Source organism: Rhinolophus ferrumequinum, chromosome 3 (genome assembly GCF_004115265.2).
Source record: "Rhinolophus ferrumequinum isolate MPI-CBG mRhiFer1 chromosome 3, mRhiFer1_v1.p, whole genome shotgun sequence".
In the NCBI taxonomy this organism is placed as follows: Eukaryota; Metazoa; Chordata; class Mammalia; order Chiroptera; family Rhinolophidae; genus Rhinolophus; species Rhinolophus ferrumequinum.
The window spans coordinates 44,603,687-44,630,255 of record NC_046286.1 but is presented as its reverse complement, the minus strand read 5'-3'; the positions used below and the strand labels follow the sequence as shown (position 1 = coordinate 44,630,255).

Here is a 26,569-nt window from a genome sequence, read left to right as displayed (position 1 = left end):
TATTCATTTCCGAAAAACCTTAGGTCTCTCATGCATCTGTCTGCCTGGGCCTTTTAGTATTTTGAACACTGGCTCTGTCACCAGCTGTGTGCCCTGGGGAAAAGTTATTAAACCTCCCTGAGCCTTGGTTTCTCTCCCTATAAATTGGGGGCAATAATAATTACTTTCAAAAGTTGTGAGGACTAAGTATTCTGCTTTTCAAGTGCTTTACACATGTAAATACCTTAGTATAGAGTCGTTTTTATTTTATCATCTATAAACATGGGATAACAACCACCCTGCCTCTCTCTTAGATTGTTGTGAGAAGAATGGACAAGAAAAAGTAGTATAAAAGTAGTATGAATGTTATTATGTCCAAGCCCCTTGGGCACTCGGTTTGTATGGACAGCAGTCGTCCTGCGCTACATGGAGGAGAGCTAAACATGGAGGAGAGTGTAGTCCATTATGCAACTGGAAACAAACTGCTGCTTTTCCCATTAAAAAATCCCAGACTGGTCAATGGAAACAAATTCACCTAAGTCTTTCTTGAGAATAGCCCTTTTTAATTTACTGGAAACTGCTATCCAAGTTGTTAATTTTAAAGCCACCAATATAGACTGGTGATGAATAATTTAAGGATGTTAACATTAGCGTGGATAGATGTTGGGAGACGTCTTTCTGGCTTGGGTTTTCCTCCATTTTAATGTAGTGGATGATAACACATGTTGGTCCTGACCACTGTGGTACTTAACAGTTTTCTGCATTTTGATGCAAAGGAGATGAGTTCAAAGCATGTCTGGGCTTGGGGACAAACACAAGAGGACTCCCCATCCCTGAGGCCGGGAACCCGTCCTCTAAAAGACATATTTTTCTTTCACAACTGGCAAATATAAGTGAGTCCTGTTTGAATTATTTTATATGGGTTCCCAGAATTTAAATTGAATTTGAGGGAAATTGCTTTTCTTCTTACAGTGCTATTGCAGTTCATCAAATAATTATCTCTATACTGGCAGTCAGCACACCTCTCCACAATGGGAACAATCTAAAAACATGTCCCTTTACTTGTTTTCAACTACAACAAATACTAACATGGTTATAGGTCCGATGTAAACATGAATAAAGCCAGACACAGAAACTTCTTCCAAGAAACGTTTTTCCCTCCTAATCAGTTTTTTCCCCTCCTAATTAGTTTTGATCCTTCTCATTCCATGTCTCCTGAGTTAGACTTGGAACTCACTGTAGCCTGGAATGTGCTTTTGAATATTTTGGTTTCCCATCAAAAAGCACACAGCCCAGTAGTACCATGCACATAACCAATAAATGGTTTTTGAGTGAATTTATTTAGTCTTTCAAACAGCGTATTTTGTAGTGAAATTTCAGCTGAAGACTCTTCTGATCAAGAGTTGTTTCGGTTCTCCTGAATAATGAGATGGGAAGGTGCTTTCTTTCTTTCTGGCAGAATAAAATCTGCATGTCCTGGCGAAAGCTTAGGAAATGTATAGTTGATATATTTTTGAAATGCCACTCTCGTTTCTTGTAATTCTTCCTCCAGGAAATCTTTCCAATTTGTCATATTTCCCAGTTGTTTCTCTACGGACAGCAGCTCCCCCTGAGTGTTGACTAGTGTATCCCTCACATTTCCCAGAGTGACCTGATGAGTTTTCTCCGCTTTTTGAAGGACTTCCTGAACTGCTTCCTGCTTCTGTCTCTCAGCCATGAGATAGTAGCTGTTCATTTCATGTTCTTTTTTCTTTATTATTTGGCTCATACTCTTCTTCTGGTCCTTAATAAATGTCATGCCAGTACTCACAAGTTCCTCCATGGCCTTGCTACAAAAGATAATATGGGTTTATAAGTTAAATGGATTAGTCACTAGATCCAAAAAGATTTTCTCTTTCCCCAGATTTACAAAAATTTATTGTATTGTTTAGATGAGCCACCAGGCTGAGACAGGCTGGTAGATGTGAGCTTTCCAATTGCATTAGTCATTAACAATCAAAAACTATTTTTCAGATCAGGGTCACTCATCTACGTCCCTGCTGTCGACTAGAGAGAGGCCACTAGTCCAGTGTCTGACAGTGACTTTAGGAACCTGAGTCCATCTTGGCCGGAAAAATATGAACACAGTATGGGAAAGATGAAGAAATAGTTTATACATTCATATAAGGTATCAGTAAGTCCATTAAATGTTAATGTAACAACTTTTATGAAAAATATATTTTCCAAATCGAAACAACTTTTGGTAAGAAAAGTGGCATAATTTTATATCTTTTGCACAACTCTTTACTGTCTGGCTTAATAGGAAAAAACTGGATTTTCATATTGTTTCACTCTGTTGTGATGTCACACATCATAAAACCCTAGAAAACACTATATACTCCTGCGATAATGAGAGTAAAAAGGGCAAATAACATCTTAGTAGTATTAAGAAAATAGCTTGGAACTCATGACCCCCTGAAACAGTCTCAGGGACTCTCAGGGGTCCTGGAACCACACTTTGAGAACCACTGCTGAATGAGTTCACACATCTCTGGTTATAATGTATGTACTTACATATAATTTATAGCTCCCAACTGTGTTGAATTCTCACCATATGCCAGGTAGGTTCATGAGTATCCGCATATATATTAACTCAATGATTCTTCAAATCAACCCTACGAGGTGGGTCTATTATTATGTTTACTTTACTGATCAGGAAACAGGCTCCGAGAGGTCAAGTAAATTGACCAGTTTCACTTAATTAGTGACAGTGGCCAAATAAGTACTGCAACCCAGGCAGTCTGAGTCCAGGACAATAGCTCTTAGCTAGTGTGATACACTTCTGATGGATGTCTCTGATTAACCTAGATAGACAGAACCTTTAAAGATCTGAGAATTTAAAAAATGCTAGATTCAAATATTTATGGTTGTTAATAACCTCCCCTCTCCCCTGCGTCCTTGCCTCCCAGTCTAATAGTCTTTCCAGACTTACCACCTGGCCTTTCTTCTAAATTCCTCCAAGATATGACTCTCTCATTGTCTCTACTCTTTCAACTTGACTTTCAAACCTGATAGACTTCCCCCCATTCTTGAGGTAAACACCATTTGTCCTTAGCTTCTCTAGCTGCTCTGCTATTTCTCTCCTTCCTTTTTCCACCAATGAGACTAGACCCATTATTAACAACAAGGAGTAACATTTATTGTGTCCCAGGGACTGTGCTAAGCATTTTACATGCATTACATCTCATTTAATTTTAACAATAGCCCATTGAAGCAGGTACAATTTTTATTTATTACCCCTTATTATTCCCATGTAACAGGTGAAGAGATTGAAGCTTAGAGAGATTTAGTTATTGTTCAGTGTCGCACAATTGAGAGAGTGGGACAGTTCTTACCCTTAACCATTACCTGCTTCAATCCTGAAAGAGGCCACTACAAATTTTTCATCAGGAGGGTAATAACAACAAAAATAATGTTTTAGAATTGTTATTCTGGTGATATTGGGTAAACTGAATCTTAGTGGGGTAAAGCAGAGAGACCAATTTATATTATTTTGTAATATCCTGGGTGTGCAATGATTAGGGTCTGAAATAACAATGAAAGAGAAAGAAATAGGAAGAGTGAGAGAAAGGGATAAATCTAACAAATATTACAAAGTCATAGTGCCAGAACTTGTGACTGCTAGGAGATAGCGGAGGCAGAAAGAAGAGAAATCAAAACCAACCTCCCGATTCTCAGCTCGGCTCACAGGAGAATGGAGGAGGCATTAGCAGAAGTGCTGTCATGGACAGAGTTGGGCGTGAGCATCTATCTACACACATCCTTAGGATTTAGTCTGTTGTTTTATAAAATCTTCAGGGTGGTGATAAGATGGTGGAGGGGATGCCCAGGGCCCCTGGGGCTTAGATAGAAGGAACTGGAAGGACGCTTCCTTGAGCCAGCCCCAAATCCCCAAGGAGGAAGTGGAGTTCCTTCTCCAGAACCGAGGCTCTGTCACAGCAGGCGTGAGCTTGCTGCCAGGTTGGCCTGGCTGTCTCGTGGCCCACACAGCGGAGGTGTTCACCTATGGGGCCAACTAGAAGACTCCAGCAGAGGTGGTCGCAGTAAAACTGCTCAAATAAAGTGCATCTTAGATGACTCCAGCTCGCACCCTATATCACATAGCCCCTTTAAATTCTTTACTACCAAAATCTGTTCTTGCTAAAAGGATCTGGTATTTTTTTGGAAATGTCCTTTCCAGCCTATCTTAAAGCCTGAATTTTTTGACCCTTTGGGATTCACTTCTTTGGGTTTAAGGTCAGGGCATCTCTGACCTTTATTCTGATGATTTCTTTAGAGTTGTGGAATTGAAGCCAGGAGGGTGGTGGGCAGAGAATGAAGAGTGTGGTGGCAGATGGCCTGGAGTGCCCCTTCATCTCAGTGTCTCCCCTGCCTGGCATGGTGCCCAATGTGTATAAAACAGGCAACCAGATGTGTGAATGAATAAATGAGTGATATAGATGTACTTCTCCCCAATACATTTTTTTTTGTGCCAAATAGCACCAAATTTTAAAGCAGCTAAACTAGTCCATTATAAAAGCCTAAAAGAATCCATGCTTAAAATGGATTCTTACCATAAGCAAAATATTCACCATAAGAAAGTACTTAATTCTTGTGGTACATCAAAAGTATTTCTTGATTATACAAATTACCCACATTTCTTTTCTCCAAAAGTGGGTCTACAAAGCACATCATATGAGTAAGGACTGAAGCAACTGGTTCACCAGTGCTCTCTGGTTTTTCCTTCCTTTCTCCAAACTAAAGCTTGGACAGTATCTCTCTCCTCAGATATTTGAAGGATCACTGTGCATAGAAGAGAGGCAGAGCAGGAAGCCAAGGGTGGACATGGGGGTGGGAACCAGCATATTCCAGGTCCACATTAGGAAGCATATGACAGGTAAAGGTGTTTAGTGTTTGAACCAACTACCTCAACCAGCCATAAAATTCCTGTCACAGAAGCCCTCAGGAGGCCCCCCACCCCTGGCAGGCATCCAGCAGAGGGGATGGCAGGTTCAACTCAATGGCCTGCAATGCATGAAATAAATGTCTATGTTTCTTTCTGTAAGTGGTGAGGGACGTCTGCCATCTCTAACTCTCTGAGGCTATAATCTTGGAATTTTGAAATACATACCATATTTAAGAGCAGGGCTGGACATAAATTGAACTATTTTCAAAATAATTTTAGTCTGTATATACATCTATAGGGTTCAGTCTGATATTTTATAAAATGGATTGTCAGAGAATAAAAATAGATTACTAAACAAAAATATCCAATATATATAAATCCAACCTCACTAAGCTCTGGGGGGTGGGGCAACAAAGCATGGAAAAACTATACTAGAATTGCTTTGTCCTTTGCTCCCATTAGGGCCTCTCTTAGCTCTCTTTCTCACTATTTTAGGGAGGCTGTTGAAATGTGTAAGATATACTGCTCACAGGCTTAAAGAAAAATATCAATGGCTGTTCCTTCCCTTCTACCTATTAAATGAACTTTTCATTTTTCTCATGTATGCTAAGAGCACCCTTTTCAACCTCCTTTCTATGTCCATCAGTTACAATCCTGGATCTTAAGACAGTAAGAACCTACACTTCATTTATCCATAGGCGGTTCCTAAATTATGAAGGGATTTGTTTCCAAAATTCATTTGTACATTAAGTGTTTAGAGCAACACGGAAAATAGACCGTCTGGCTGTTGAGCCCACAGTCAGCTATTAATCCATTTTCATTTGAACTAAAGGACTGTTAGTACTATTTTAATCAGTTACAACCGTGTGTTTATAAGGAAAACACATTCTGATTTTCTACCTGAGACACGGGTAACCTATTGCCTCCTGGTCTGGCAGGAGAATCAGTGACACCCCCAAGCTGGGGCTGCAGGCATTATACAGGTTGGTGGGGGGCACCTCCAGAGGCCAACCATCGGCAGCACATTTGTATCTCAGGGTTATTAATATTCGCAACCTTCCCTTGGCTCTGCCTAATTATACCACCCACCTTCCCCCTCTGTGTGTTTGCTTATTCTGTTCTCACTCTTTTCAGCCTTTCACAAATGGGACCGCCTCCTTTCTAAGGCCCAACCCAAGACTGACTCCCTCTAAGAAACCTACCTCACCCCACAGCTCACACTCTCTCTTTGCTTGATCTTTCCAGGACCTTGAACACTTCCAGCACCTATGTGTTCTTCATACCAGTCCATCTAGCCCTGCTTATATGGGGCAGCCATGCTTAATGTTGAGGAAACACCCTTATTTCTTTGTGCCAGGGCTCAGGACCACATCCACTGAAGGCACTTTACAAGCTCTGGCTAAGTGAGCGGGATAGCGTAATGGACGGTCACAAGCTTTGGCCTCATAGGGACCAGGATTCACACGGGACCCTGTCACCTCCTCTCCACATGACCTTTGGTAGGTTGCTTGGTCTCTAAGACTCAGGGTCTTCACCTGAGGATATGGAGGATGATAGAACGCCCCCAGAAGGGATATGAGGAATCAGTGAGACACATACAAAAGGCCTTGCATGTGCTGGTATTGAATAAAGGCAGCTGTCACTAGGAATTAATCAGGACCATAAAGATTCCTGAGCAGACACTTCAATCATGCCTTTGCCTTGGGCCAGAAAACACTTAGAACTTTTCCAAGCAAAGATTTTTCTTTCTTTTTTTCTTTTTACTTCTGAAAGAGTACAGTGTCTCCTAGATAATCTGTTTAGAATCTAATCGCGTCAATCCACAAAAAAGTTTTCTGCACATTTAACAAGTTTGTCATAATATGTAAGAGTTCTGAATCCTTAAGTCTTGAGAGAAAGTTTACAGCCAAATAAAAGGTCTACAGTGGAATTCTAAACAGTGGTCCTGCTCTATATATTATTTTCTGCAAATGCGCTAAAGAACATTGGGATCTAGCAACGTTCAGAAGTAAGATCTGGGGTGCAGCAGAGTGGGCTCAGCTGATTGGAACAACCTTGAATCGTTGCTTAATAAGTATTTAAAGAATGCCTATCAGGTGCCAGGCTCTCTTCCAGGCATTTGGAACACATCAGTGAGCAAAATAGACATTCTAGTTGGATATAGTTAAACAACAGGCATGGCAGTTCCCTAATTCCAGTCAACTGATGGCCATTGAAAAGGTGGCCATTGAAAATCATTCATTCAAACCTCACAGAGAAAGGGCTGGAAGAGGAGCAAAAGCAATGGAGTGAGGAAAGGAGCAGAAGCTGCAGGTGTGTGAGCAGTGGGACCCAGAGGCTCCTACAGGGCAGGCAGAACTCCTGGAGGAGGGTGGAGAGGGGCAGGGAGAAAAGGACACCACATTCCACTGCATTGGATCACACTCATTTCAGAGTTACCACCTTCTCTAACTTACAGGGAAATCCTCTTTCACCTTCCTCTTCTATCTCAACATGATTTATCACCTATGCAAGAAGGGAAGTACCACTGCAATCACCACAGCTACAGCCCTCATTCTTATTTATCTGCAAAATAAGAATCTGACAACTCTTTAGGGCCAAAGGATTTTACCTTTGGCCCTATTCTAAACAGTTCTAATGAGAAAGATTTTACCTGATAATTATATACAAATAGATTTGTTTGTTAAGTCAAGGAGCTAAGCAAAAGAGATAACTCCTAGACTAAGAGATCAAATATAGAGGTTTTAGTCTTGTTCTGCTGCTACAGTTAAATAGTCTTGGGCAGCTCACTTAACATGTGGAAACTGTGGTTTTCTCCGGGTCCTGATAATCACTAGAGCTTCTGAATGCTGTCTTGTTAAAATTAACCAATTCCATCAAGTGTTCATTACATACACAAAAATGGGTACTTTGATATCATATATAGATATGGTTTATGTAACAATTATTTGTGATTGTGCACATATATAAGGCTACAAATATATCAAAAGGGCACAGGATACAGACCCCATTATTTAAAATGATTGTCTCTGAGACACAGGAAGGGGGTAGGAAAGCAGTGGGTCAGTACTTAGCAACTTTTGCTCTGTATATTTTCATAATGTCAATTCCATTTACAGCATGTCTTACTTGTGTGATAAGAAAAAGACCAAAAAGTAACACATTCACAGTGGTATATGATATAAGCTAAAGAATGTGAATATTGACTTTTATGTGTTGTGGAAAAATATTTCTTGATTCCTCTCTTTAGCCTCTTAAAACAGGAGATACAGAATGAAAAACAATACACAGGATAGTAATTATCTCTTGAGAGGGAGGAGAGGAAGGAAATGTGATTGAGGAAGAATACATGAGAGTTTCAATCCCTTTAGATGTGTGGTAGGTTCTTGAGTACTCATGTTATTATTTTTCTTTAAACCATACACACACACTACAATATATTATATATTGTTCTCTATGTTTGATATATTCTACAACAGAAATGTAAAAGCACAAAAACTGGGAAATATCCATCTATGTGCCTCAACCTTATCCCTTTCTCCAAGTTGATTTTGACAGAGGAAGATACTGATTTGAAAATGTGTTCTCTGGAATACCTTTTCTGAGCCTGGATTGCTTCCTGGGCTATGCGTCTCTCTTCAGCCCTGGCTTTTTCCACAGCCTGGATCTTCTCCTTGTGGCACTCTATCATGATCCTTTGGATTCTGTGGACCATGCGTTGTTCTGCAGCCAAGTTTTCTCTCTTCAGTTCATCTTCCATGCTTTGATGAACCTCAAGCTTGGTTTTAGCTGCCATTTCCTTAAGCAACAGTAAAACGAGGTTTAGATGATACAGCTTTATTTAAAAAGGCACGCTAAGCGGTTATGCAAATCATAGTTCACTGAACTAATGAAATGAGTACTTGTGAACACTGAATGTGTACTTAGAACACTGATTGTTTAAAAAAAAATTGTGGGTATATAGAAAACTTCCATTTATATGATGCTAAGTGAAACCAGAGACATGCACACAATATAGCATAAATACTTACACAATTTTGGAAGGAGATATGCAGAAAGAGAAAATAGTTGAATCTGCATGTTAGGCTCCCAGGTGAGTAGAATCTAAGGCAGGGTGGGTCATGGATCCCCCTGAGAAGCAGCACTGATGTCTACGGTGGTTGAAATAATCCCTTGCATCCATCTTAGACAAATCACTCCATTATATTTAAAATGTCCCTGAGACAGCAGTATAAATGTAAATTCCCCAATCTTAGACAAATATTTTAGAAAGGTCAACCTCTCTCTAACTTTTCCTTTTAAATTTTCTTAGGACTTCTGTTTTAGTGTTCAGTGCATCAGCTCTACCCAAAGGCTCTGTGGGATACAATCAAATTAAAGAAAGACTAGATGAGCTCCTCGAAACAGGCATCACATCTGAGTGATCTTGGCATCTTCACAACCTAATGCCAGGAGTGACCTTCAAAACGTGTATCTGGCTGCAACATTGAGGCAGGGTCCTAGAACCCTCTAACAATTTAAAGTGTTGCCCCTTTAAATTGCTGGATTGGGGAGGAGTCCAGGGGCCTAATGGGGAACAACCAGGGTGACCAAGGTATTAGGGAGCTTGGGGAGTGGTTATCAACTGATAGAGGAGTATCTCAATACTTTAAGAACTACTATGGCCATACTGGCACATGCCAGCTGAACAGCAGGCCTGCCTACACATGCTATAAATGCTCGTTATGCTTTGGACTGAAATGGAGGATGGGCTGTGGGCCACCGCAGCCATCATCTCAGGGACTCTGGTCCCTGGAACCGAGTGGGGAGGGTCCCAGTATCCTTTAGGAACTATGGAGCGGAACTCCCTCTCCTGCCAGCAAATGTTCTGAGCACAAGGCAGTCCATATATTCTCATCTAGTACGAAGCTGATATATGGTCGAAACAACAAATAAACGGGCCCATTGTCCCATATTGTTTGTTAGTTATGTTCTTATTAAACCTGGGGCCAACCTCTGCCACCTCCCTCCAGCCTCTTCCCATGAATCACCACATCTATACTGCCTCCTGTCCTGTCCCTCCCGTGACCACATGGACAAATAGCTCTGCATCGTTTTCCCTTGAGTGGACTTTGTAGCTGAGGCATGGAACTAAATCCTGAGTCCCTGGGCCTCTGCTTGGAATATTTGCTAATTACCTCGAGTCCTGTGCTTAAACAAGTTACAGGTTAGAAAGAGATCCTCCCTCACTGTATAACCCCTGGTCTTACAGGAAATACTGGAGAATGGCTCCGGGGACCCTCTTGGCACTGCAGTAAATGCAAATTTAGGGAAAAGGATGCAGTCAGAGGGCCCAGGAGAAGAAAGAGAACAGCCCAGCCCACTTCCCTGGTTTAAGCCCTACTGGAGAACTTACTAAGTCAGGGCCGTGTGCTGGGCAGTGGGGCTAGAGTGGGAACGAGACAGGCACGCCCTTATGGAGGCTGCCGTCATGTGGGGCTCATATACCCAACAAGTGACCGTCTATTTAATTCCAACAGTGATGGGTGGTGACCTCTGTAAAAGAGGACAGGGTGTCAAGGACAGTGTATGGGTGGCAGAGCAGAGCTGGTCAGGTAACGCTTCTCTACAGTAATAATGGATGAGCTAACTCTGATGAAGTGCAGGAAGAACATTCTGGCAGACACTGAGGTGGGAAGGTACATGGTACATTCAGGTTTGAGAAGCCAAAGGGCAGTCAGAGGAGGAAAGAGAGCAAGTGGCAAGAGATGTGGTAGGTCAGGCAGGCAGGGGTGGCTGCTTTGGGCCTTGACGCCTAATGAAGGCCTGCGTTCATTGCGTCAGAGGCCATGGGATTCTCCTGCGCCCATTCATCACTGCTGCCATCACTGCTGCCGTAGTGTTCAGCCAATCCTCTGCGACAACCCTGAGCCTCCCAAGCAAACTCCAGACACACCCATCTAGATTTTACATGTTGCTGTTTTTCTTCTTATTCCCTGGAGCTTTTTACTAAGAACTTTAAAAAAGAGCAATACACAAGCCGCTATAAAAACCTGTAAATGTTTCTGATGTTCCTCTTCCAGGATCTGAATTTTAATTTTGTGTATGTCATTTACTTCTTCAAGTGCTCTCTCCACAGCTTGTTTTTGGCGTTCATCAGCCTTTGAAAGAAAGAGTCCATTTAGTCCATTTATTTATTAATGTATCAGGTTTTCATGTTTACTGAAAGTCAGCAAACACTACAGGACTTCTCACTACTTGCTCCATCAAACCTCCCTGAGCAAATCGGTGGTCTCAGCCAGAGGTCCTAACACACCCCAACCCGTGGCTAACACCGCTGTTTCAGGAAATGCTCAAGAGAGCTTTACTGCAGAATGTCAGGCTGTCTTTTTCTTTGTCACTTTATTTCTTGCTTGATTGACTATCAAAGTAATGTGTGCCCATAACAGAAAGTGTGGAAATACAGAGAAGTGGAAAGATGCACAAAGCTAGAAATTACGGAGAAGGGAGGCTGAGGATCACCCCCGGGCTCCCCATTCCTAGCCCCTCATCAGGTCTTCAGAAACAGTTTATTATTTTGACGAGAATGCCCAGAATATTAGATTATTTATATTCAAATTGTAGGTTACTCTCTAAAGTATTCCCTTGTATTAGGGAGTACAATTAATGATTCACAATTGATCTGAATTTTATTATTATTGATAAAGATAGATGACTACTAAGATTTATATATATATATATATTACCCGTGGCACTGGAGCATTTTGGACTTTCAAAGTACTTTCACACCAAGCTTTTGCTGGCACTAATACTGGACAATTCCAACATTCTTTGTTATGACGTCTATTTTTATAAAGAAATGGAGAAATAACATTCTAAGCACTGCGGCTTGTCTTGATCTCAAGGAGAATTAATTCTCTTTAGGAAGTCATTTATGTCATTCTACCGATGACTAGAAGAAGTGGGGGCTGGAGGACTGAGATTTTGCTTCAGTTAAGTGTCTGGGATCTGACTGTGAGCCCAACACATTCTAATGGCCCCTGTGACCCCCAGTCATTAGGACAGGTATCAAGGACTTTAGAAAGAAGAGGAGCATGGAGACGGGTAAAAAGGAGAGCAGCCGTAATGAAATATTTGGAAAAAACAGGCACTAAGGGGTGTTATATATAGATATATGTATATATCTAATATCTACATAATAGATGTTAAGCAATAATAAATCATTATCAACAAAGATGTCTTTTTTTTTCAAGTTCCAACAAGAATAAAGAGAACAGGAGTCATCCACACACAGGGGCAATTTAGAAGGAAGCTCCTGATGATGTCTGCCTCTGACTAAGTACCTACTGTGTGCCACACACACTATTTCATTGAACTCCCTTGATCATCTTACAGAGTGGGTATTATTGTTCCTCTTTTACATTAGAAGAAGCCAAGACTACAGAGCTGAAGAACTTGCCCAAGGTCCAGAGGTAGCCAGTATTCAAAGTCAGTTCTGCCTGACTATATTGTTTCGAATACATCCAAAAAGTGAAAAGAACTGTAAAGACGCATTTAGACTGATTTCCAAATTCTTTTACCTGAGCCCACACGTTAGCTTCTGCTTTTGCAATACGTTCCTTGAGTACAGCCTCTTGAAATTGCTCTTCTTTATTCAGAAGATCTGCCCCAATATCTGTATATTTAAAGAGAAACAATAACAAGTATCCACAGACTGTTTCTTGGCTTCCCTGTTCACTATGAGTTAGTTAGGAGACATCAATCTTCTCTTTAAAGATACCAATGAAAGGGGTAAGTTTCTTCCTAACTGATTAGGAGGGAACACACAGCGCTGTTAGGCCTGGATGGAGTCAGTTCCCTTCGTCACAGCCAGTCCACATGGTGGGCCCCGGGGGAAGGGAAGTGGCAGAAAGGAGCACATTTTGTCCTTCCGAAGTAGAATGGTGAGGGAATACTCAAGATACTGGCACATTATTCAGCTCCGCTCTCACTGCTCCTATCTGGGTGCTAGTATTATCTCCACCCACAAAGTGGTAGCAGAATGCCTTCTCTAATACGTTACGTGCCTCTCTTTAGTGTGTAGGTCTTCATGGGCTTAGCTGCTTCGTTGTGGAATGTATTAAGGACAGTAGTTTAGTACTTCTCTGTCAGTGATCTAATTTAATTTCCAAATAATGATATTCCCATAATAATACCCTCCTTACTCCAACAAGAAAATAAAAGCCTAAAGCGGGTAAGGGACCCCATAATACCAGATAGCTAGGAACAGGGTGTCGTGCAGGGCGTCCTGCAGTGTCTGTGGGGTCTCCGCTCCCGCTCCCCACATAAGAACGCAGGATATGGTGAGGCCAAAAAGGAACACCCACGGAGCCATAGGTAGGGGAGTCACACCACTATACTCTCACTGGCGGCTGGGTTGGAGACACAGGAAACAGGAGCCACACAATTCTCAACCCTCACTGCGCCGCTTGCAGGCTCAGCCACCATCTTCTTGCTAGCTCCCCCTTTTTCTGCTAGCGTAGCCACGGCAGTTATATTCATGGCTAATGGCTCACTGGTTACAGCTGATGGCCAACTAGCCAGAGCTGCTGGCCATTTGATCACAGTCGATGGCCATTTACTACCTGAGCCAGCACCTTTCTATGTGAGGCCGAGAGCCTGGAAACTGCTTTTTGGGGCTCTGTCCCCACACAGGGTTAGATGTGAGCCAAGCCCTGAGCTCACTGAGCTGGGCACAGGGTTTTCTCCATCTTCTCCTACCAGAGTGCATTGTCAGAGGTGGCCCATGACCCGCACGGGGATGACAAGCCCCTTGAGGGCTGAAATCACACACAGTGATCTTTCTCTCCAATCCAAACTCTTATAGGACTTATTCTTTATTCCATTCATTGCTCACATCTAAAATTTGTTGCATTATTAACTCCTCGTGTGATGAGGTCTTGACGATCAGCTTCCTAAAATTACAAAGCACGTCTTATACTGCAGTGTATTTCTCGTGGTGCCTAGCTTGGCGGTAAGCACAGATGAGATATTGTGGACATGTTTGTCTGCCCAACAACTCTTTTCTCCTTCTGGTAACAGGACCCATTTCTCTCAAAAACTTCCTTTCACTTCAGATTGTTCTGGTAGGGCGGCCAATTGCAGCAGCCTACCTATCTGCTTGGCAATTACGTATTATCCCGGATCCTACAGGCCACGATAATTGACCCAGGTTTAGGCACGTGCTCAAGCCTGGCCAAACAGGGTCTTCTCTAGGATCTTATTTATATAAGGAGGTAAGGAGAACACAGCTTTTTTTGCTCTGAGGTTTCTAAGCTGAAGTTAACAGAGGTTTCGAGATATTTGGGAGCACGTGTACTCCTTTCCCAGCTGCTGGAATAAGGCCTGGCTGCAGTAGTAAACAATTAGGCCAACTCACTAACAGAGCAAGAATGGACGGACTGAAAGCCCGGGTGCCACATCCCCCCTGGGATGCTCTAGTCTGAGTTGTGTTTCTGGCACCTGCAACTGAAAACACATGTTTGGTGGCATGGATTTAAGAGTCTTTGCTACTAGATTATTAGTGAGTGTAAAAAACAAAGGGCAGTGAATACTACAGTAGAGACAGACATACACTGCACAGGCTCAGGGTTCTGTAGATATCATTATGAAAGGTCTAGGAAGAAACGTGACTAAGCATGGACCATCAATGCACTGAATTTCAGAAAAATGTGATGCAAGTGTGGGCTGCTATTACTCTTTTTTATGCTTAAATCCCATACTTTATATTAGTTGTTCTCAACCCTGATGGTACAACAGGATCCCTGCATAGCTTTTTAAAAAAGAAACAAACTATTAATACAAAGAATTTGGATGGATCTCAAGGGCATTATGCTGAGTCGGGGGAAAAAAGCCAATTTCAAAGAATTACATAGCGTATGATTCCATTTGTAGAACATTCTCAATGGGATGAAATTATAGGGAGAACAGATGAGCGGTTGCCAGGTATTTGGATTAGGTGTGTTAAGCGGTAACACAAGGCAGTTTCTCTGGGGTGATGGAACAGTTCTATGTCCTGGTTGTGGTGACAGTTACATGAATTTCACGAAACTATAGACCAAGAAAAAAAAGGTGCATATAAGGTCTGTACCTGAGTTAATAGCATTGGTTCAATACCAATTTCCTGTTTTTGACAATGTCCTATTGTTATGTATCAATAAGAGAAGCTGGATTGGGGGGCGGCACATGGGGATTCTCTGTTCTAGTTTTAAAACTTGTGAGTCAAACTATTTCCAAATAAAAAGCTATTACAATATGTAAAAATACAAAAAAAATAAAAACACATGCAAAGGCCTGATTCTGAAGGTTTTAATTTATTGGGTCTGTGTTGGAGTACTATTAAATTCAATGAGTCTCTGTTTGGATATTAGTAGTAAACACATATTATTTTAAAGTTCTGTAGCACACCGCGAGGGTTGAGAACTACTAAATGTCCTTATGTAATACTCATAAAGCATTTATACAGACATTTCAACATGCCTTTAGAATTTACTTCTAAAGAACAGAGAATTCTGACTCTTTTGACTTAAAATAATCAATGACAAATATAGGCCACTGAAATTAATATAAAAGATTAATTTCTAACTAGTTAGATTTAATTTTATCTGCTTAATGTTTAGATTCAGGTATACTAGAAGGTATAAGGAGTCAATCAATAAAAGTTTACCTAAGGATAGATATCCACTATCCTGGGTGCAAAAAGTCAAATCACTTTAGAGACTATAATTGATAAATCATATTAAACATTTTCTAAAAGTTAAAATCAGTTTTGATACTGATATTTTTAGAGGATGATTCCAATTTGATCTCCCCCTAAATTTTAGTTTTTTCAAAATACCATCCATTCTCTAGCTTTTATATTTTCAAAGATCAGGAGTGAAATTAAATCACCACTAGTTTACAATATTAAAGGAAGAGCAGATCATAGAAGTATTTTGAGAGTCCTTAGGAAAACTCTCCTAAGGCTCAAAGTCAGACTGAAAACTCTGATGAGGGCAACTACAATTTGATTATAAGTCTAGATAGATTATATTCTGATGTTTATCTATATATATCTATTTTTATGTCTACCAACAAGGGTTATAGTTTCTTTTCTCCCATTTATTAAGGTGTTAATTAGAGATACTTTCTCTCCTATGTGTATGGAAGGTGCCCGAGTATGAACAAGGATAAAAAGAACTCCCATTTACTATTATGTGCCAGGCTTTATAACAAGCTCAAATATTTCTTTAAAGCCTCATAACAAACCTGCATAATAGGTATTAACATCCTTATTTACATATAAAGTAACAGACTGAGAGGTTTAGTATCCAGTCACAGCACATAACTGGTAAGTGGAGAAGCTGGATTTCAACCTATGTTCTTCTCACGACAAACACACCCCTGTAGGACAAGCAACTTTTTGATCAGGAAAGCTGAAAAAAGCCTATATAACAGGAAGAATGACATACTATGAAACATTCGAAAAAAGGAAAACAGCCAAGTCACTTACCCAGTATATCTTTGTGAGTGTAAAAGCGTGTCTTAAATGGCTTGTATTCATGGATCCGTTCGAAGGTTTCCCCTAAAGGGGCTGGTGGAATTATTTTATTACAAACAGCACAGCAAACAAAGTTTGTGTAATTCGGATTTCTGATCATAATTAAATTTAAGATGTCTTTTACTACGTACAGTTAAAATACCTTTAGGATCATTAAAAGCAGTTTTTAAAAAGCTAGAAATTTAAGCTGGAAGAGAGGACGATGCTAGAGGCTGGTAAGGATTAAATGCTTCACAGCATGATTGTGTGCCTAATATGAAAGAATGTTACTGAAAGCCTCTGCCATTTAAGGCATGAGCACTGGATTTGGGAAGATTTAAGCAGTTGCTCCCTCCTGGACACTAGCATTAAGTTGTTAACTCACTTAGCAACTGTTGCTAGGTAAGAGAAGCTTTGCTCATAAAAGCAACTAGAAATAAAAGGGAGTATGGCCCAGCCAGTTCATTTCCCATATATTTTCTGTATTAGTTTCCTACTGCTGCTGTAACAAGTTTATCACACAGTTAGTGGGTAAAAAACAACACAAATTTATTCTCTTGCAGTTCTGGAGGTCAGAAGTCCAAAATGAGTCTTATGGAGCTAAAATTAAGGTGTCAGCAGGGCTGGTTCCTTCTGGAGGCTTGAGGGGAGAATCTGTTTCCTTGCCTTTTCCAATTTCTATTAGGCCACCCATATCCCTTGCTCACGACCTTGCATCATATAGCCTTTGCTCCACATACTTGCCTGGTGACATCGCTTCTTCCTCTGCTCTTCTGCGTCTCTTATAAAGACCTTTGTGATTATATCAGGCCCATCCAGATAATAAAGGATAATTTCCCCATCTGAAAACCCTCAGCTTAATCACATCTGCGAAGTTCTTTTTGCCATGTAAGGTAACATGTTCACAGGCTCCAAGGATTAGGATCAGAACATCGGAGGTGGGGTCGGGAATGGGGAACATTATTCAGCCCACCACACTTTCTTTTAAATAATTTCTTTACAGAATTGATTTCTTTTAGACCAGCAAAGGAGGGAGTTTTTTTCCAGGTTATCTATAAATGTGGTTTGGCTATTAAACTGGGAAATGTCACAATATTTTAAAGGAAAAACTACTCTAAGTCAGCATTCAACATTACTAAACCTGGTTTTTAAAATCATATAGTTAATTTGTTGTCCTTGATTTAAGATGGAAAGTCCTGCATCCCAAGAATGCCCCTGGTACCTGACAAACTGGGACAGACTGGTCACCCTATGAAAGATAAAACTATAAACCAATAAATAATTTCACTGCTTGCTTCCTGCAAACCAAATTATCAATTGAACAGCTTGTTCCTCTGGGCAAATAGCTCTTCTATCAGAACAGATGAACTCCCTGGGGGAAAAGCTCACTTGCCACTTAACAGCCTAGTTAATCAAGACTTGCTTCGAGACCTAATCTATGGTTACTGAGTTTTGCCTGTCATGGGCCAGATTCCTGCATTAAAAGACCTTCCTTTAACGACTTGAACCCACACTGCAATGTCTTGCCCTGACCATGCCCTTATTAGACACAACTGACTTTGTAAAGTGGCATTTATTATTACTTGGTAATAGTCAGTGTAACAAATTAGAGAAATAAGATTTAATGAGCCCCAATTACAATGATTCAAATGGGTTAAATATCCAGATATGAAACAAATCCAGAACCACTGTCAGAAAGAGTTCAATTATATAAGGTAAACCCAAAACAGTAAGGAGACCTTCTTATATATTGAGTAGTTCTAGTTTTTAAATAACTATAAGAACATTTGGTCTTATGTTTATCATATCATTGTAACCTTTGTTTACAAAAAATGAAATAGTTAACAGTTGGTCAAATGAAAACATCATACCTTAGTATAACTTTTTTTTTTAAAGAAAAACTCCAGTTACTTTGGGTTATTCTCTCATTTAATCTTTGTTTTAGTAGCTGAATGGGAGTATCTTTTCAATTAAAATAAAATTCTGGTCCAAAAATAGACGAAATGGAAAACTAAAATATATGAACCATCTGTCACTCTTAACACTATTTGTCTTTAATGTTGACTGCCGGCTTTACAATAATTTACAATTATTTCTTTGTCTACACAAATATAGGTTTTATACCAGGTAGAAAATAAATACTGCTTTTGAAAATAGCAAACAAAACTAACCCTCACAACAGTTGCAAATGAACAATTCATCTTAAAGTATTAAAAATACTGTGCAAATTTAACAGCATTGGGTACTTTCATTATATGGAACTTAATAATTAACAAAAATGATTTCCATTTTCAAGGTACTTTTGTAAGAGGATTTAATAAAAGAAATATATTAAGAAGCTTTTTGTAGAAAAAGAATGAGATAATGGCTGCAGCTCTGAGAGGACAAAATTTACTATACTGGTATGGTTGCAACTCCTATCTTCTTTTCTCATTACCATATTCTAAAACAAGAAACATGGTGTACATTTATAGTCTATAATTTGGCTATTTCAGAGTCTTAATACAGCTCCACCCATAGTAACCAGCACTATTAATCCCATTTAGATGTCTTCCTCCTCATGTAACTGTGTCCCTCACTATCAATAGCTTCATAGAGGTCCTTTTTATTCTCTTGTGTTGCATGTAGGTAACCAATATAAGCCACGCAAAGCGAAAGGGTTATCAATCCGAAAGCCATTACAGGTTTGTTCTGTCAAAGAAAAAAAAAATCACAAATCTTCATTAAGACTAATAATTTGAGAAGACCCAAGTATCTTTTGCACTTTTCTCTTGACAAACCAAGTCTTTATTACTACACTAGCATTCTTACGGTAATATTTTCAACTGTAATAATCTACCCAGCTCTATATTCAATTAACTCAACTCCCGATAATTTAGAGGTCATAGAAGACTCTTGCTTTTCCTGTCCAGTTTTTTTTTACTTCTGTCTATGGCCAGGACATCTCAGATTTTTTAAAGTTTTTAAATATAGGAAAGATGTTCACAACTCTACAGAAATGTTTATTACCGTAACTCAGGCCCTCCTTTCTGCATGTTCACACTCATCAAATGGGCTTTTCTTAGGTCAGTGTGAGTGCAGAGTTGCAATACAAGTTTCAATTTGCATTCTCTGCTTCCGTCACCATACCTGCTAGAATTAATAAGGGCTGGGACTGTAATTTATAACAATGACTATATTTTCATGTTTGTTTGAATGGAAGGTCTAACTTACTTAATAGTATCTGATCAAACAATAAAAATTTCCTTCAAATTAATACAACTATTAAAATTTTAAATAGGAACTTGAGAAGTTGATCCATGAAAGTGTAACCATTTTCCATTAAGATTCTCAAATACCCTAAAAAATAATTCGTTTTATATGTATATTTGGTGAAACAGCATTTAAGATTTTCCTTCCATCTGCATTTATTCAGAAATCTTTAATAGTCAACATAAAATTTCCACGATAAAATCAAATGTCACAGGAAAATAAAACTTTCTATTTCTGACAGCCTAGTTAAATTATACATAAACTCTTATCCTGGGTGTATTTCTTACAGGTTTAATGAAGAGCTCTGGATTCACAGCTCGAAACAGGGTTGTCGTGCGGACTCCCCTGAGCCCTGGGTTTCCAAAGTCTTTCTCTTTGGGTGGTTCCTTTTTAAAGGCTGGAGGCTCAGGGGCTGAAGACATCTTGACTAATGATGATTTATTACCTAAAATAAAATAAGAAACATTTTTGTCCTTTGTAATTGTCCTTTTTTTTTTTTGATAGTGGCCTTTTAAAAAACATTCTATACTCAATTTTTTTTCTGAATTCCAGTCCAGATATATACTAAAAGTGACTGTCAATTATTTTATTATTTTGTATAAGACATACTTTGTAAATGGTGCTTTTTGTTTGGCAAAATGGTTATTTTGTTTTTCGTTTCTTAGAACAAATCAGTGTGGTGGGCCTAAGTTGTTTTCTTACTTTTACAGACGCCTGGAGAATTGTTTGTTATCAGAGTCACATTGTACCTTACATGCAGGGGGTACTAAGGCTAGGAGTGGCCAGGGGGTTATCCACACCCTTCTCTATTTCTTTCCATTTTCTCTCTCACCTTCCCACAGCCCTTTCAGGACACCAATCTGAGAGAAGTACTAGCATTCCTTTGCTGTTTCTCCTACAGCTTCACCCTGTCCCACTTTCCCTTCATGCTCCTCCCATGCCTCCACGGGCCCAAACACTGGTAACCAAGCAGCGAGGGTACCAGTGGTCTTCACTCCCCCTTTGCCTATAGGCGACTCTCGGAACTGCTCTGCTATCTTCTTCATCTGAACATCCTTTTTCCTCTTACTCTAAATCTATCCTATTAAATCTAAGTGTGTCTTTTGTCTTCCATTTCTCCCAGCTGGAATAATTACATTTTGTGAATATTTTTCTATTCTAAGTACTATCAGGCAAAAGCTTACTGTTATCATTCCTGACACCTAATACTGGGGGTGGAGGGGTGGGGGGAGGTGTTGGAAGGGAGGTGGTAGGGAAAGAAACCTTTCAAAGAAAGGCTGAAATTAGTCACAATTAAAAAAAAAAAATGGGGGGGCGGGGCATAATTCTGCAACCCTACCATGCAGTAAATGTTTTAAGAGTCAAACATTCACATTTAAACACTTATTGAGTCTTTGTTTATACAAGCACTTTCATTTTATAGACTTTTTTATAAGCGATATTTTTGCAACTTCATCAGTTATGGAGAAAATGAGTTCAGTGTTTTCAAAACAGTCTTTGTTGCAGTGGTCACTAAATATTAATTTATACCACTTAATTCGGTAAACACCTCACCAGGAACATCTGCTTGAAGGGGAAGGAGTCTCAACACTTTCTATACTTGAGACAACTTCTGAGTTGGTCACTGTCCCAGCACTTGTCCCCCTTGGATGCTATGGCTGTCCTCGTCATCTCATCACTTTCTGGTCCCACTGAAGTCAGTCAGCACTCCGGCAGCAATTTTAGGATTTCCTAATCTTGGGAACTGGTTAAATAAATTGCTCTCTGTAGCCAAAAGTCATCAAAGGCAAACTGGTTTAGAGACCAGTGACAGGAGCAATTAGGTAGCAGACGAGTTCCAACACCCGTGGACCTCGATGTATTCCACAGGAATCGTGCTGTTTTCTGCCAACATTTCAGTAGTACGGACGGCTCTACAGACCCCCAGATCTCAGCAATCATGCCAATGGCTCGCTTCCCTTTATTTTCTCCGTTTTTCCTTCATTATCTAAATTTAGAGAGTTGTTTCCGCAGTGAGCTTTACTGTGCAGATTACACCCTAACTGGATGGCTGCAGAGTGGCTGTGTAGTTCAACAGGAAAAACTCAATACGTGCATAACCCAAGTACAGGAGAGTGTTGTGGGCAGAGCAAATGTCTATAAGCAAGAGGATATTGCATTTTGCTCCCTTCATTCTCTTGCCAACCTTTCTTAGCCATCTATTAAATAAACTCTCATCCTTTGGGCATGTGTACGGGTGTGGTAATCACAGGGGAGTAAATGATCATTTCTGAAGTCCTGACTTGCCAATGCCAAGTGGTCTCATCTTTTCCATCCAGGATGCATTACATCAAAATAGAGCAATCATCAATCTCTGTTTATCTCCTTTGCGAAATCCACCTAGGGCACGAAGTACATGAGGCAACAACTCGTAAAACACTTCATCAGAATTTAAAACTGTCATTCAAGCTGTAACTAGCATTTTTTTTTTTAATTTCTTCTGCATGCAAGTTACTAATTCTCTCTATTGGAACAGGGTGTGTTTTTTTTTCATTATATACAACTTATGAAAAATTCCATGACATGTCTGAAATTTGTTCAGCCAGAACACACCTGCTTTAAACTCATCAGGCCCAAGGCTGGCAAAAAATCCAACGCTTTCCACTTACTCCACGCTCATTTCTAGCACAAACTTCTTAATACCATGCAAACAAAGCTATGAAACAGATTTTACATTCACTTCTGCTTTAGTCCCAGAGTCCCTTTAACTTCCATTTCAATTTTGGCTCAATCTTTCAAAAATGTCAACAATGTAGGGAGACAGATGCTACCTAAATTTCTTTATTTCTTCTTTTTTGTGGCAACAATCAACTGCTTCTATTGTCTTCATTTTCTTCTATGAAAACTGCTGGCATTTCATCTTTCCCTCTTAGCCATGAGAGAAGGATAAATGGCATGTGTGAATGTATTTAGAATTTAAGTAACAAATGTTGGACACCAGATGGCGTAGGCTAGGTGCCAGTGATTTTTTTCTCCTTATGCTAATAATGTATTTGACTATAATGTGGGGAAAGACAAAATTCAGAATAAAGCAATCATTAAAGTGACTCATTACGCTCTGCAAATAGGCCATGCCTATAAAAACAAAAATGTGAAGCAGGAAATAGTTAACACAATAGGCATGTTGTTAGGACTGAATCACAGCCTCAGAGTATATCACTAATCAAAACTGGGCCATTAGATAAAATACGAGGAAGGCCAAAAAAACAAATATGCAAAGGTAAAATTCATGCACACTAGAAACTGATAACAGCATTTTCCTTTAATTATTGAGAAACAGCTGCATGTAATTAAAATAAAGCTACCTGGTGGAATATAATTTAAAATTGTTTACAGGGAAGAAAAACAAAGTAATGGGGAAGGTGGGTGTAGACAGCACATATTATAAAGCACAGAAGGGTCCTCTGACCACGGTTACCATGTACATTATGTGTTGATGACAGTGTGTCAAGAACTGAGGATTACCTGACTGACTCAAGCCTCACTTGAAGTCCAAAATTATATATATGTATATACATATATATGATTATGTATGTGTGTGTATATATACAAACTATATACATATATATAATGAGACTAGTTACAGCCAACAGAAATTTCACTATTTTAAAATTCTGAAGGGATGCAGTCATGTTGAATGTTATGAAACTCAATTTTAATGAAATTTCTGTAAAAAACCATGTATTAAGAGTGTTTAACATGAATTGTAGTGACTTAATTTTAATTATAGAAGTCTTTGGTCTCCTCTTTTCCTTAGTGAAATCTACATTTCCTTTGTAATGAATCAAAGAAATAAGCAATCAAGGTAGTAGTTATTATATTGCAACCCCCAGACACCCACATTCACCTTAATAATACACTGTATAGGTTCAACTCTTTACCACGAATGACAATTAAAGAATACCTGGGCTGGAAACCACTGCAAATGTTTACTGAAAGGACATTTTACAAATTAAGGGATTATCTATTACACTATATTTTAAAAGATTTAATATACCACAATTTTCATTGCTTGTGATATTTTGGAAAAGTATAAAGTAACATTTCCCATTATATATCATTCTGTTTTTAAGACAGCTGTTTTATTGCTGCTGCTCCTTTTGTAAGCCAGTCACTGAAGATTTTAACAACACTACTCCCAAAATTGCATGAACTTATTTATACCATCTATCGAACTACTAAATTTTAACAACCTTCTATACTTTAAATAAAAAATACAGATTACTGAGGCCAAGTAATATTTCCATCACCCATTTCTGTTCCCTTGTCAACTTATGAAAATAAACTGCTGTTTGTAATCTTTTTAAAATAGAATTTTTCATGCCTACCTATAAAAAAGATCTAAACTAAGCTGCATTTACTGTGTTTCCCCCCAAATAAGACCGGATCTTATATTAAGTTGTGCTCCAAAAGACAAATTAGGGCTTATATTCAGGGGATGTCATCCTGAAAAATCATGCTAGGGCTTATTTTCCAGTTAGGTCTTATTTTCGGGGAAATGCAGTACTTTATATGTCCCTCACTAGTAGAAAATGGTTTACTTTTTTCCTCTGCCCATCCTTTTGTGAAGGAACTATGCGATGGGAAAAGGAGGTAGCACAGAGAAAGGACTACCTCTGCACAACTCTGAGAGTCATATACCTCAAAGTATGAGTGAGAATGGTGCCTCCTTGGAATTGATAATGCACAGGTTGCAAGGTTGTCCAAGATGGTCAGAGATAATACCAGGACCGGTCATTTGTGAATGGTTTTCCCTCCTTTAGTAAAATTTTTGCTTAGCAGGATGATCCAGATATATTTGGCAACTAACATTAAACAATTCACTGGCATAAAATTGGCATGACTATCCATCTTACACTGTACATGAAAATCAGACCCAGATATAAAGAATATGAGTTACTTTGGGGGAAAATTTAATCTTCAGATACTTACTTTTGAAATAAGCATCTAAATAGACAATAAATCAAAATTATCAGAATCACAGAAAGTTACTGAGAAGGAACCTTAGCAATAATCAAAACCTTTCTTTTAAAAGACTTTAGGGAATTAAAACATGGACAAAATATTTTAGTAAGATATAAATACACTTTTTTAGTTTCACATACTACACTATCTTAATATTTAAGAAAATAACTTTAAGTCTGGGGCAGAACACCTTAAAAATAATTTAAAAACAAGTTTGGGATAGAATCAGGGGCCTTTATGTCTTGAGGGAACCTAGCATTCCAACTTTGGTAATTATAAACTGTATGTCTTTGAGTAAATGACCTCTCTGGGCCTGTTTCCACCGTTATAAAAGGGGCAATATCTATTGCATAGAATTACTATGTGGATTAAATGAGATAACATTTTTAAAAGGATATAATAGATGCTCAATAAATGGTAGCTACTGTCATCCTCACCATCTAGTCCAATACCCTTTCTAAACAAAGAGAAACCTAGACCCAAAGAGACTGTGTCTTTGCCAATGGGAGAGTGAGATAATCCAGGTCTCTGAATACGTAGCTCACTCCTATTCCACCACTTCACTCCCACCTTATTCCTAAATCGATGACTCTGCATTGACAAGTTATCACAAGATTTAATAAAATTGTAATCACTTAAATTTTAAAACATGGATTCTGTATTGTTTTTCATGTAAAACATACTTCTAAAAAGGTATCTTTCCATCTCTTGAATTGACTGTACCTGAAAAAAGGAGAAAGGTTTTCACGATGGCTGTGGCGGACAATCGGAGGGCTGTCAAGTGTTATTTGGGCCCACCCCCTCCCCACATTGTGGTACCGACAACTACCGCGGGCAAGTACTCAGACACGCGTTCGAAGCCTCTAGAAAAAGAAACTGCATCTACTGAGTTCCAGCCATTGAGTTGCAGGGGCAACACTTGACTCTTAAGTCACAAAAAAGAAAGAAAAAGAAAAAAGCGGCGCCACAGGTGAAAACAATTTCCCTACATAGGAGAGTTTAGTGACACCAACACACTGTCTTAGGGTGGAGGTGTCCTTGAATGGGGGCCCCGACCAGAGTCGGGGGGTTCCTGGAATGTCCTCGAGGGCCGGACAAATGAGCGCTGTGGGGTCAGATCTCCGGGACATGGCTCAGGTCGCCCCCGACGTGGCGAGGACTCGCGGTGCTCGACAGAATGTCGCCAAGTCCGACGCCCCTGGGAGTGAGGCCCGCGGGGCGGCCAAACCCGCTAAGACCAGGGACCAGCGCGTGATGACCAACCTGTCCCCGCTTCCCGGCACCCTCCGCCGCTCACCTGCCGCGGGGTCGCCTACTCTCTGCGCCGGCGACGCTCCGCCTCGTCTCCGCCTGCGGGCGAGAGCCGCCGGGCTCACCGGCTGTCTCCGCGCCGCAGCGGCCTCTACAGCCCGGAGGCTGAGACGCAGGGAGGCGGGGGTTGATGGGACGCCGTTCCATCCAGTACCTCTCAGGCCGCGGTGCCCGCCCGGGGGTGGCTCAGGGTTGGGGTGGCGGGGGAGGGGGTTGCCTTGATGTTGGTTTGCTGGGATACACGTTATATCAGGACAAACAAAATAGTTACAGTAGCTGGTGCCCAGATCTTGGCATGGATTTATGTAATGCTTTGGCAAATGGATTTTGAATTTAAAAGTTGTTCTCTCAAGCCAAATTAACTTTACATTTGAGTTTTCATTTTTTAAAGTTGTCGATAGATATCTGGTATTAGTAGGCAATCTTCTGACAGAATAAGTTAGACTTCAATGAAAAATTTGTGACATGAGGTGTTCAACGTCACTAATCATCTGGGAAATGCATATTCAAAGTGCACAAGATATCACCTCCCACACCTAGACAGAAGAGCCATTATCAAAAAG

General features: G+C 39.9%; 2 protein-coding genes across 6 annotated transcripts; both read right to left on the bottom strand.

The window, feature by feature from the left end:
- Positions 1–166: 166 nt before the first annotated feature.
- On the bottom strand, positions 167–18,545 carry C3H6orf163 (chromosome 3 C6orf163 homolog). Its single transcript, XM_033103535.1, has 5 exons — positions 16,413–18,545; positions 12,463–12,557; positions 10,936–11,043; positions 8,500–8,702; positions 167–1,808 (listed from the first exon to the last, which is right to left on the bottom strand). The coding sequence occupies exons 1-5, from the start codon at positions 16,558–16,560 to the stop codon at positions 1,376–1,378; spliced, it is 987 nt and encodes a 328-aa protein (XP_032959426.1). The 5' UTR covers positions 16,561–18,545; the 3' UTR covers positions 167–1,375.
- Positions 18,546–18,672: 127 nt separating this feature from the next.
- On the bottom strand, positions 18,673–26,083 carry SMIM8 (small integral membrane protein 8). 5 transcript variants are annotated; one of them, XM_033103536.1, is made up of 4 exons: positions 25,993–26,046; positions 21,978–22,070; positions 19,979–20,136; positions 18,673–19,130 (listed from the first exon to the last, which is right to left on the bottom strand). In XM_033103536.1, exons 2-4 carry the CDS (start codon positions 22,003–22,005, stop codon positions 18,972–18,974), a joined length of 345 nt encoding a protein of 114 aa, XP_032959427.1. In that variant the 5' UTR covers positions 22,006–22,070; positions 25,993–26,046; the 3' UTR covers positions 18,673–18,971. The 5 variants fall into 5 exon arrangements, with proteins under 5 accessions (XP_032959427.1, XP_032959428.1, XP_032959429.1 ...); XM_033103537.1 differs by lacking the exon at positions 21,978–22,070 and having other exon boundaries at positions 25,993–26,083; XM_033103538.1 differs by lacking the exon at positions 21,978–22,070 and having other exon boundaries at positions 25,959–26,036.
- Positions 26,084–26,569: the final 486 nt, after the last annotated feature.